This window comes from Octopus sinensis, linkage group LG18, assembly GCF_006345805.1.
Source record: "Octopus sinensis linkage group LG18, ASM634580v1, whole genome shotgun sequence".
NCBI lineage: Eukaryota > Metazoa > Mollusca > Cephalopoda > Octopoda > Octopodidae > Octopus > Octopus sinensis.
Genome location: NC_043014.1, coordinates 48959140 through 48971639, shown reverse-complemented (window position 1 = coordinate 48971639; position 12500 = coordinate 48959140). Strand labels below are relative to the sequence as shown.

The following is a 12500-nucleotide window of genomic DNA, read 5'->3' as shown; positions in this document are numbered from 1 at the left end:
CAGTCTAATGAAACAACAAAGATATATATATATAATTAATCCAACATGAACAAAGAAGAAAACACAACAACGCGAGGACATGGACCAAGTATGGATACTAGGAAAGAAGGAGGTTTTTAACGTTTCGAGCGAGCTCTCGTCAGAAATATGAAAAAGGAAAGTCCAAGGAATTGAAGACGGATGAAAAAAAATCACCATACTACATATATATATATATATATATATATATATATATATATATATATATATATATACATATATATATATATATAGTTCTTTACTCTTTTACTTGTTTCAGTCATTAGACTGTGGCCATGCTGGAGCACCACCTTAAAGAAATTTTAGTCAAATGTATTGACCCCAATACTTATTTTATTTATTAAACCTGGTACTTATTCTATAAGTCTCTTTTGCTGAACCACTAAGTTGCAGAGGCATAAATACTCAATAATTATTGTCACAAAGACACAAACACATAGATATATAGACATCGGGCTTCTTTCAGTTTCCATCTACCAAATCTACTCAAAAGGCTTTGGTCAGCCCAAAGCTATAGTAGAAGACACTTGTCCAAGGTGTCACACAGTGGGATTGAACCTGAAACCATGTGGTTGGGAAGCAAGCTTCTTACTACAGAGTCACATATATTTATATTTATATGTTTGTGTGTGTGTGTATATATAGGGAGACAAACACAGACACAGAGAGAGAGACACACACACATACATGCAGATAAACACTCTACGATCGTTTCATGGCTGTCCAATTCTTAAAATTTCGAGTTACAGTCATTCTTCGGGTGATTTAAATATCTAAAATATAATCAGAAATATTTAAACAATATTTTTAAGATATAAATAATATATATAATATAATAATTTTACTTAGAACTTAACAATATGATTATATCCAAATCGACTATAATGTTAAATATTAATTTTAATTTATAAGGTAGGAAACCCACCCATAATCTAATATCAATATTAGTCTATATCTAATTACATAATATATATTATATATATATATATATTATATATATATATATATATATATAAACAAAGAGAGAGAGAGGAGAGAGAGAAAGAAAGAAATGACTGTGTGCGTGTGTGTATTTGTGTGTGTGTATGGATGTGGGCACTAGGTGTATGTTTCTGTTTCCTCATGTTACCATTGCACATACTGAGCTCTAATAGAAGACACTTTCCCAGAATACTGTGCAGTGGGGCTGAACCCAAAACCATGTGATTGCAAAGCAGGCTTCTTAACCACACAGCCATGCATCTGATGAGGAAGAAGTTAACTTCCTGAATTTAATTTTAAAAGTCTTACTTTATATTCTGTTTATATTTAATATTTAAAAAATAATCTGTTTTTGGTCTTACAGCAAGAAACACTGCCATGGCTACAAATTAGTTTAACGAAGGCAAAGTAAAATATTTCTTAATTGAAACTTCTTCACCAGGAACTGAAAGAAAACAGCATTAAATTGGCATTGAAGACTTGGCACTGAAGAACAGAAAGTGAAACTAGAGGAGAGAGATAAGGAGGAAGAATTGTTAAATAGGCTGCGATAACAGAAGAATGGACGAATCCTTGTACGAAAATTTCATTTGTAATCTTTGCCTGGAACCCTATACTGAACCCAAGTCCCTTCCATGTCTACATTGTTTTTGCTTAGAATGTCTGCTGCAATATCTGCAATCCAGGCAACCAACCACAGCTTCACCATCCTCCGTTCTATATTACGATAACTTTCCTTGCCCGGTTTGTAAATATAAAGTGAGGTTGGAATGGCAGCAAAGACTCAGTTTTGCTAATCTAAGATCTGTCGTAGACTCATTCCCAGACAATTTCCACATGGTAAACTTAATGCAACAACTAGATATTCGACCCGTAACCAAATTCTGTGGCATTTGTATGGGAGACGACATCCAATCGAAGAGTGTCTCCTGGTGTCAGGACTGCTACCAATCTCTGTGTGAAAGCTGTACAAATTCCCATCGGACTCTGCAGTTGACATCCGACCACACGTTGATAGAGGACTGCAGTGTGAAGGGCTTCCTGTTTGCGAACAATGCATACCCATGCCCGAAACATGACACTGAATCTCTGCGGTCGTTCTGCAACAAGTGTAAGGTGTGTATATGCTACAAATGCCATCTGACTGACCACAAGAACTGTGAGAAGATAATACTGTTGGAGGAAGCTGTTGCTGACTATTCTACGACGGCTGATCTGATCATAGACAGCCTCAAGAAACACATGGAGGAAATGGTGCTTCTGCGAGACAAAATAACAAAACAGGTGAGTGACTGTTGGTCTTGAAATTGATATACGGCTATACACCCCTTCCCTTACACACACACACACACACACACACACCAACTATCTTCATACTCTCCTGTCCCAGAAAGCACTTTCTCTTCATTCCTTCTACTTCTGGTCACTTCAGAAATGTAACCGCACATGGACTGTTGGTAATATTTCCCCCACTTCTTCCTTGTTTCCTTTGGACTTTATTGTTTTCCTGTTTCTGAAGAAGAGCTATGCTCGAAACATAAAACAACTACTCTCCTCTTTCTCTGAGCACCTAGTTAATATATTGTTTGTGCCACGTTTGTTTGTTTTTTTCTTTTTCTCTGTGTTTTTTTAATTGACTATATATATAAATATGTATATATACACACACACATCTATAGACACACACACAATGTATATGGACACACACATATACTTGTACACCCACACACAACCATACATACAAACACACACACACAAACATATACATATATACATATTCAAAGAAGGCTATTCCAAGCCTCTGTCTCAACTTTCCTGTCTATGGTTCTCTTTGTTTAAGTAAACCTGCTGTTGCCATCCTGACCTCTCAGATTACAAACCCAGGAATGAAGTCTTATAGTTTCTTTGAGAAGAGAAAAATAAACGAAGATTGTGAAGTAAATAAAAGTGAGATTATTGAGTATGGTACCCAGGTGCATTACAGCTCATTGGAAAAAGGTAACAGAGAGGACAGAAAGCAGTTATAAGTCAAGTAAAGACAGACAGAATTTCACTTTTATTATTATAGAAGTATATTGTATACAAGGCTGCTTTACTCTATCCATTCTATCTTCAACAACCAAGACTGACTCCATGAATCAAGTTTCTTCAGATGAAATGATTACCAGCTAACTGGTTCCACTTGTCAGTTGGGGGTAGACAAATCCTTTGGGTTCTGTTTAACAGTGTCCTTGAATCTCAACCTGGCTCTACCAATGTTTCAATAACCATCTTCCAGTTACAAGAACAGGACTTTCTTTGAGAGTCTATCATTGTCAAGTCTGGCAATGTGGCCTGGTTAATGAAAATTCCTCTGCTTCAACAGAAGGTTGCATGGATTGAAAGCCAGCCTTCCTGAGGACTTCAGAGTTTGAGATATCTTGCCCCCCTTTGATGTTGATGATAAACTCTCAAATGTCATATTACAAAACACTGTCCTCTTGACATGTGTTTTGTAAAACACCCAAATGAATAAAAGGTACTGTTTCTTATTGCTCCAGACCACTCAGCTGGTAAAAATGAGTTGTACCTGAATTCAAAAGGTCAGCTTTGTCACATTTGGTGTTATGCTGAAACTCCCTGAATTAAGAGTATATGTGTCTGTGGAGTGTTCAGACACTTGTACATTAATTTCACAAGTAGACTGTTCCGTTGATTGGATCAACTGGAACCCTTGTTGTCATAACTGATGGAACGTCAGTTTTAAAGCTGTTAATGTTAAGTAACAATGTTATACACAAAAGTACTTTGATATAAAGTTGTTAATGTCATGTATTAGTGTTATATACAAAACTACTTTTTTTTACATTATCGTATGTGGGAGGAAACAAGATGGTGATATGAGAAAAGAGGAAATACAGTAAAACAGGTTAAGAAAACATTGTAATTTGTCATAAAACAAAAATCATTATTCTCAACTGTCTAAGTTTAGTCATCCCAATTTGAATCAATAGGACAACATCTGTTCAGTAAAGGATTATTTGTGTTTACTTTAAACCTGGCACACCCCTTTATATCTTGAAGGGTGGGGTGTGAATTTGTAAGGTTGTTCTGAAAGATTAGTCACCAATTCAGAATCAATAAATGAAGTTGTTTTGTAAGTCATTGATTACTTGTTTCCACAATGTTTTGTCTTATTCTATTCTATTTTATTATTATTATTATTATTATTATTATTATTATTATTATTATTATTATTAATATTGCTGTTGTTGTTGTTGTTGTTGTCGTCGTCATCGCTGTCAGCTTTACCCTTCGTCCTTTCAGGGTTGATCATGGACACTGTACGAGAGCATGCAGAACAGTTTCATCACCCTGCATGCATCTTAGTCAAGCCCTTTTGATGCACACCCGTGCATTTAGAACTTATCCCAAACCAGCAGAGCCCCCCCCCCAGTAACACTGCCAGGCCAGGGATTTCTGGAAGTAACCCATAGGCCCTGGTCCGAAAGTCCTCCAGAAAAGATCAGCCAGTTCATCCCTCCTGATGCTCAGAACCTCTCTGAGAACATTGTCACTCTTGCCCTCCACTAATCCCCTATAGAACTCAAGTTATTGTCACATGTTGGACAGATCTGGCTATTATCTGAGTCCATCATAATGATCACCCTGCCTCCTTCCTTTGGCTGAGAAGGACAAGCAGTTTTTCTCTGTCTGGTGGCTATGGTGAAAGAAGTTGTGTGGTGAACGCAATTGAAAGGGTTGAAGACGGGATTAAATAAGTACCAGTTGAGCACTGGGGTTGATGTAATTGACTAGACATCTTCTAAGTTTCAGGTTTTGTGCTTATTGTAGAAAGAATTATTATTATTATTCAGTAGTTTTATTATTATTATTATTATTATTGATAAAGGGCAACTACCCTGAAACACGTCTGCAGCTGTCTGACTAGCAGGATGAAGCGGCTGACCTTCCCTGTTCGAAAGACTATAATGGACGCAGATTGTGTGTCAAATAGCTAGCTTGAGGCGGTGGCCTCTTGGAGCTAATCATCGACAGCTTTAGTCTTATATTTATAAGATTGCCATATTAGTATGGCGATAACTATTAATTATTATTATTATTATTGTTCTATGTTTGGCTTTTGCTTTACATTTGTACAAGTTGGCTCCAAGTCTCACCCAGAGACCTCAAGAGACAAGAAGTTGGAAGTTCATGTTGGTGTTATACCTAGGGTGCCATGTATTTGGTTTTGTGCTTAGTGTTGTACTAGTGAATATCTAAAAAACCATATGAAAATTATGTTTGTTTTAAAACTTGAGATTACATAGAAAGTATTTTGCGTAGGATATGAACAGTTCCCATGAGCACTATCTTTTGAATTTCTGCCATTTTGGGGTTTCCTGGTATCTGAGTTAGGTATCATTCCCAGGGCACCTATGACAACAGGTATTGTTTTAGTCTTCAGGTTCCACATTTTGCTGAGTTCTATTTCAAAATCTTTATATTTGCTCAGATTTATTATTATCATTATCATTATTATTATTATTATTATTATTATTATTATTATTATTATTATTATTATTATTATCATTATCATTATTATTATTATTATTATTATTATTATTATTATTATTATTATTATTATTATTATATTATTATTAAGTTAGCAAGCTGGTAGAATTACCAATATATTGGAAAAAAGCATAGCAAGACACCTGTGTTCATCAAGGAAAAATCAATCACAGGCGTGTTGCTGTAGGGGAGATATATGGCTGAAGGAGATAAGAAGGAAGGTAGTGGTGGGATACAAGAGCAAACTCTCATATATTATAATATATTATAATATATTATAATAAATTATAATAATACATACCATATATTTCAGTCATTCTTTCTCTTTCAGCGCAATACAGCCCTTGACCGTCGAACCAGCATAGTGTCTGATATCCAGGACACGACCAGTCGATTGATAGACTCTCTCAAGATGAATGAGACCAACCTGATTGAAGAACTGGAAAAGTTCTACAAAGAAGAGGATGCTAAGAGAGAAATTCTTGAAAATGACATCAACGACACATTGTCCAATCTTTCAGAAACTTACAAAATATTTGAAAACTGTTACCGAGGTAAAAATGAACCTCAGTTCCTGAATCTTGTTAATACAATTGACAAGAAAATTCCCGATAATGCAAAGAAAGTGAAGAAGTTGTTAGAACGAATTGACAAAGAAAAGAGACATTTTCGGTTTGACATGAACACCAAAATCCAGGAATGTCTGAGAAAGTTGGAAGGTTTGCCACTCGGAACAGTTACCATTACTTCTGAGACTCCAACAGAAGAAGTGGGCAACGATGCCATCGTGAGGTACAACTTACCAAAGATAGATTCGTCGACGTCTATGAACTTTATCGAGACAACAGAGGTAGCAACAGAAACGGCCCTTGTTGAGGTGAGCAATGAAAAGTCTCGGCAGGTAAAACCACGTGGTTTGTTGTCCTGGCTGTGTAGACGTGGTCCACCAAAGGTACCACACATAACCAGGTCTATCAGTCAGTCAAAAACATCCCTGTTAGCTGATGGAGTCATATTTTTGTCAGCAGGTAAGAACATTTTGTGAGACGAAGGTATGTCCTGACACCTTGCTCCACCATCCTTTCTCCTTTTCTTGCTGGGGTAGCCATCTACTTCCTCCCCTGCAAATTACCTGTTGCTGTCACCTATATCATACTTTCACTTCTCAATACTCAGTACTCAATACAAAGCCATCTCGCATCAATACCTCCCATTCTCTCAAAGGAGCTTGTTTTGTGAGTTATTTTGGTATCCTCATTTGTGCTGGTGTCACACACAAAAAAAGCACCCAGTACATTCCATAAAGTGGTTGGCATTAGGAAGTGTGTGTAACCATAGAAATCTTACCAATGTAGATATTAGAGCTCAAAGCAGTCATTTGACTCATTGGATTTTGTTGAACCTTCCAACCTATGCCAGCATGATGTATAGACGTTCAATGAAATGATAATTATGATGATGACACAGTGACATGCATACAAACATGATGGCTGCTCCCTCGTTATCGAGTATGGCCATTGCACGAAGCTTAACTGTTACTGGTGCTGAGATCGAATGTGACTTTTTAGCCCAGCCAAAGATCTACAATGTCTTGTACAGAATTGGCAGCTAAAACCTTTACCGGTAATAGCCGGCTGCAGTTGTAACTGGGCTTCATGTACCTTTGCATGTCGTTTAAGTCCTGCCGAATTACACTCTCTTCCACATGCCTGACATAAATACATACATATATGTGCACGTGTGTGTGTGTGTATGAATATTCAGCAATATATATATATATGTATATTATGGTATTGACCAGACTATTAGATGTTGTTATACATCTCTGATCACAATGCACTTTGCATTGTCTTAGCTCCCGAACGACATCAGCCCACTGGCCAAGTGAGCAGACTAACATTTCTCTTGATCAGGAGGCTTTTCTGTCAAAGGGTGGTCACCCATTTACAGATGGACTGGGACAGTGTGAAGTGAAGAGTTTTGCTCAAGGAAAACAATGTGCCACCCAGTCCAAGAATTGAACCCATGATCTAGCATCATGAGTGCAGTACTCTAACCACTAGGCCACATGCCTTCACATATGAACATAAATACAGTGGTATATATATAAATGTATGTACTTTTTGAACGATTCTCCTTCCTGAGCCACTTCTCTCCTCCTTTCTCCCATTTTAGCATCTCTTTCCATTCTGCTTTTTCCCCATCAGACACACCTCCACCCTTATCACCACTCACTACATTCACCTATACCCCTACTTCCGCCATTTCTAACCATCAGTTACTCCTCCCTCACACTCTCATGGAACTACCCCTTCTCTCCCTGATTCACAGTCTTGTAGCCTCTCTTACACTCACCTTGTATCTTAAGATGTTCTCCCATCTTGTCAGCTTCTCTTGCCCACCTTTATATAACATGCGTAGCCATGTGTTTCCTCTGTAGCAAGACACCCGTACTTGTCCCTCTATCACACTGTAATGTCAACTCCTGGTATAAATCCTCTTCCACCGACCTCAAATACTACCCACTACTTAGCTGATGGGGGTTTTATTATAATAATGAAATTATTGTATACAGTGTACAGGTGCACCACAACTTGTTAAATGTGCGTATAAAGCATAGGCAGTAATGTACAAATGTCTGGAAAGTGAACAGTGTACGAGTCAGATACATGCTTGCGTGTGTATGGAGGGGAGAAAATCAGGTGTAGTGTTGGCGAATCTCAGGAAGCATGGAAGTTTTGAAGGATGCAGTGCTCCGACAACTAACAACTGATGCCGGCAGTTTGTTCCATGCTTCAGCAACTCTCAGCGTGAAAAAATGTTTCCTAAAGTCATGGGAGCTGTGCTGTTTTCTGACTTTGTAAACATGACCATGAGTCCATGTGTGTGTCTGTGTTTGTACCCCCAATGCTGGTGTGTTTACGTCCCCCGTAACTTAGCAATTCAGCAAAAGAGACCAATAGAATAAGTACTAGGCTTACAAAGAATAAGTCCTGGGGGTCGATTTGCTCGACTAAAAGGCGGTGCTCCAGCATGGCCACAGTCAAATGACCGAAACAAGTAAAAGAGTATATATATATAAATATATATATATATATATATATATATATATATATATATATATATATATATATATATATATATATATAATTCAATACAAAGAAAATCAGTTTCCTTTATTGGGATGGAAAAATACCCAGTTTTCCACTGGTTTTTCTGTAAATACCGAAAATGGCAGAGAAACTTTTCACAACTCAAAAGGGTAGATATTCAATATACAAAAATGCAGTCTTTTCTAGGATTTAACAATCCTTACATGTAATTTTGTCTAATTTTGTCAAATATTTCCCTGATGAGATTCATACCCATAAATATGAATTTTTTTAATAAATTCATTATTGGGTAATAAAATCAAAACAATTTGTAGGATTAGTATTTGTATTTATATTTATATTATATTATATTTATTGTAATATGATATTATGTTAATAAATTATATTTAAAATATGCTAATTGTGAATCTCCATTTTCTTTTAATTTCTATATATGTATATCATCATCATCATCATCATCATCATCATCGTTTCACGTCCGTTTTTCCATGCTGGCATTGGTTGGACGGTTCGACTGGGGTTAGGGAAGCCAGGATGCTGCACCAGGCTCCAGTCTGATCTGGCAGTGTTTCTACAGCAGGATGCCCTTCCTAACGCCAACCACTCCCAGAGTGTAGTGGGTGCTTTTTACATGCCACCAGTACAGGGGGAAGAGGGGGCTGGCAATGACCATGGTTGATTGGTGCTTTTTATGTGACACCAGCACAGAAGCCAGTCAAGGTGGCACTGGCATTGACCACATTCAGATAGTGCTTTTTACATGCCACCGGCAAAGGGATTGCAACTACAATTTCCCTTTGATTTTGATTTTGATGTACTTGGGTCAGTAGGTCTCCTCATGCATGGCATATCACTCTACAATCCATGGTACTCTTGAGTGGGCTGGTTATGCAACACTGGTGTAGGTTACAGCAGTGAACTCCCTTTATTTGCCAGGTCTTCTCAGTCACAGCATATCTCCAGATATGACCATACCAGCGCAAACGTCTCTCTTGCACACTACATCTGATGCTTCTTGTGTCCAACGTTTCTCTCAGGGTGCTTACACTCTGTCGTGTGTGCACACTGACATTACACATTCATGCTAGCTTCATTTCTTCGAGCCTACACATGCCCTCTGCAGTCAAGGCCCATGTTTCACTGCCGTGAAGCATGGCAGTTCGCACACATGTATCATACAGTCTACCTTTCACTCTAAGCAAAGGCCCTTTGTCACCAGTAGGGGTAGAAGCTTTCTGAACTTTGCCCAGGCTATTCTTATTCTAGTGGTAACACTCACTGAGCATATATATGTATGCATGTATATATGTATGTATGTATGTATGTGTGTGTGTATGTGTGTGTGTGTATATATATATATATATATATATGTATCACCATCATCATCATCATCATTTTCACATCCACTTTTTCCATACTTGCATGAGTTGGATGGAACTTGTTCAAGCAGATCTTCTACTGCTGGATGCCCATCCTGTGCAAACCCTAACCTGTTTCCAAGTAAGGTAGTATGTGTGTGTGTATAAAAATAAGTAAATAAATACACACACACACTGACAATTACAAGTACATACATATGTTAAGTCTCCAAACCTCCATCCCTGCCAATTTCAACATTCCTTTTGCCATCTTTGCATTTGTTGAGTGTCCCTCTCTCTTGCTCAACCAACACAGACCTCTGTCATCTGTGGGTTACAGACTTCATAAAATCTACTCCCCATCAGCTTGTAATACTTACTGCCCCCTGTAAGCCTGCTCTGTATAAGTTCTAACCTTCTCAGTTCCTTTGTTTATGACCACAATACACCTTTTGAATGGTCAGAGTTTAAATTCTACCGGTAAAATTTCTAACCAACTTCATCATCATCATCATCATCATCATCTTCGTTTAGCATCCGCTTTCCATGCTAGCATGGGTTGGACGGTTCAACTGGGTTCTGGGAAGCCAGAAGGCTGCACCAGGCCCAGTCTGATCTGGCAATGTTTCTACGGCTGGATGCCCTTCCTAATGCCAACCACTCCGTGAGTGTAGTGGGTGCTTTTTACGTGCCAGACGAGGCTGGCAAAAGGCCACAATCTGATGGTGCTTTTTACGTGCCACCGGCACGGGGGCCAGGCTACGCTGGCAACGGCCACAACTTGTTTTCTATATATCTAGCATGACCATTTCACCATTTCCCTGATGATATCAGAGTCCTTGATTCCTATTTAATCATCTAACTGAGAAGAACTATGGTCAAACCAACCATGACCATCCTATCTCTATTGCTGATGTTTGTTTCATTTTCAGCTGACTTGATTCTCATTTCTATTTCCAGAGTAAGAAAACATTGCAACCGAATTGAATCCCTGTCTTGGATACTGGAAGAAGACCGTTTTATTTTTGGAACTTATGAATATACTGATTATATACATATATTTATACACACACATATCTGTACTCATATATACTTGTTCTACATGCATATCTATGCATACAAATACAATAATATGTGTGTGTGTGTATGTGTTTGCGTATGTATGTATATATATATATATATTTACATATTTATGCATATATACACACACATATATATATATCCATATTCATAGATATATACATATGTTTATTATATCAAAACACGTAACATTTTTGATATAATAAATGTAGCTATCTACTCTATGCAACATATTGAGTTCTCTATCAAAGAATTTTTACAATACATATAATCTAATCTAATATAATATAATCTAATATAATATAATATAAATATAAATATAATATAATATAATATAATGTAATATAATATAATATAATATAATATAATATAATGTAATATGATGTAATATAATATAATGTAATATAATATAATATAATATAATATAATATAATGTAATATGATGTAATATAATATAATATAATGTAATATAATATAATATAATATGATGTAATATAATACAAAATAACATAATATAATCTAATATAATCTAATATATAATATATTAATAATATGATGTAATATAATATATTAATAATAGGTGTGTAATATAATATAATATAATATAATATAATATAATATAATATAATATACACACATATATATATATGCATATATATGGGCATATATATCTATTGCAAATTAGGAGGCTGCCTCTATGGTGATGGGTAGATGATTTATTGGGCTCAAAGTGGATAAGAATGTCACCATGAAGAAGCAATTGGAAATACATTGTCACCAGCAGTCTATAACAACATCTGATATTCTGGTCAATACAGTGGTACAGCGACATATACATACATATATATCTATATATATAAAACCGTAGTTGTGTGAGTGTCTGTCTCCTACGATTTAGATTCCTAACTCCTCCCACATTTTGCGGTGCAGTTTAACCAAATTCGGGTATCTTATAGTCGTGATTAATATCGAGCCCGTCTGGCTATTAGCGCGCATCTACGATGAGTCTACGATTTTAAAAATAATTTAACATCATTTTTTATTCCATTTTAATGCATAATTTTTCGTGTGCTGATGGCGGCGAGAACAACGACTTCATGGCTTGAAGACACCAAAACAGAAATGGCTAAGAAAGCCCGAATTGGCATCTATAAAGGAAGTAACTCTCTAAAAATGCTTATATAGTTATTTCCCTTACAAACCCGAGCAACGCCGGGCGATACTGCTAGTATATATATATATCATAAATAGCTTTAATACTTTCCACCAGGGGTGTTGAACTGTGACCATGCTGGGGCACCACCTTTAGTTGAGCAAATCGACCCCAGGACTTATTCTTTGTTAACCCGGTACTTATTCTATCAGTCTCTTTTGC

At 36.7% G+C, this 12500-nt stretch overlaps 1 protein-coding gene across 1 annotated transcript in view; it reads left to right on the top strand.

Moving 5' to 3' along the window:
* LOC115221531 (tripartite motif-containing protein 45) overlaps positions 1-11188 on the top strand; it is a 14646-nt gene extending 3458 nt beyond the window's left edge. The window contains exons 2-4 of the mRNA XM_029791733.2: positions 1385-2304; positions 5906-6602; positions 11006-11188. Of these exons, the coding sequence (XP_029647593.1) occupies positions 1582-2304; positions 5906-6602; positions 11006-11010 (1425 nt within the window). The 5' untranslated portion in view covers positions 1385-1581 and the 3' untranslated portion in view covers positions 11011-11188. The remainder of the gene's footprint in view (positions 1-1384; positions 2305-5905; positions 6603-11005) is intronic.
* Positions 11189-12500: the final 1312 nt, after the last annotated feature.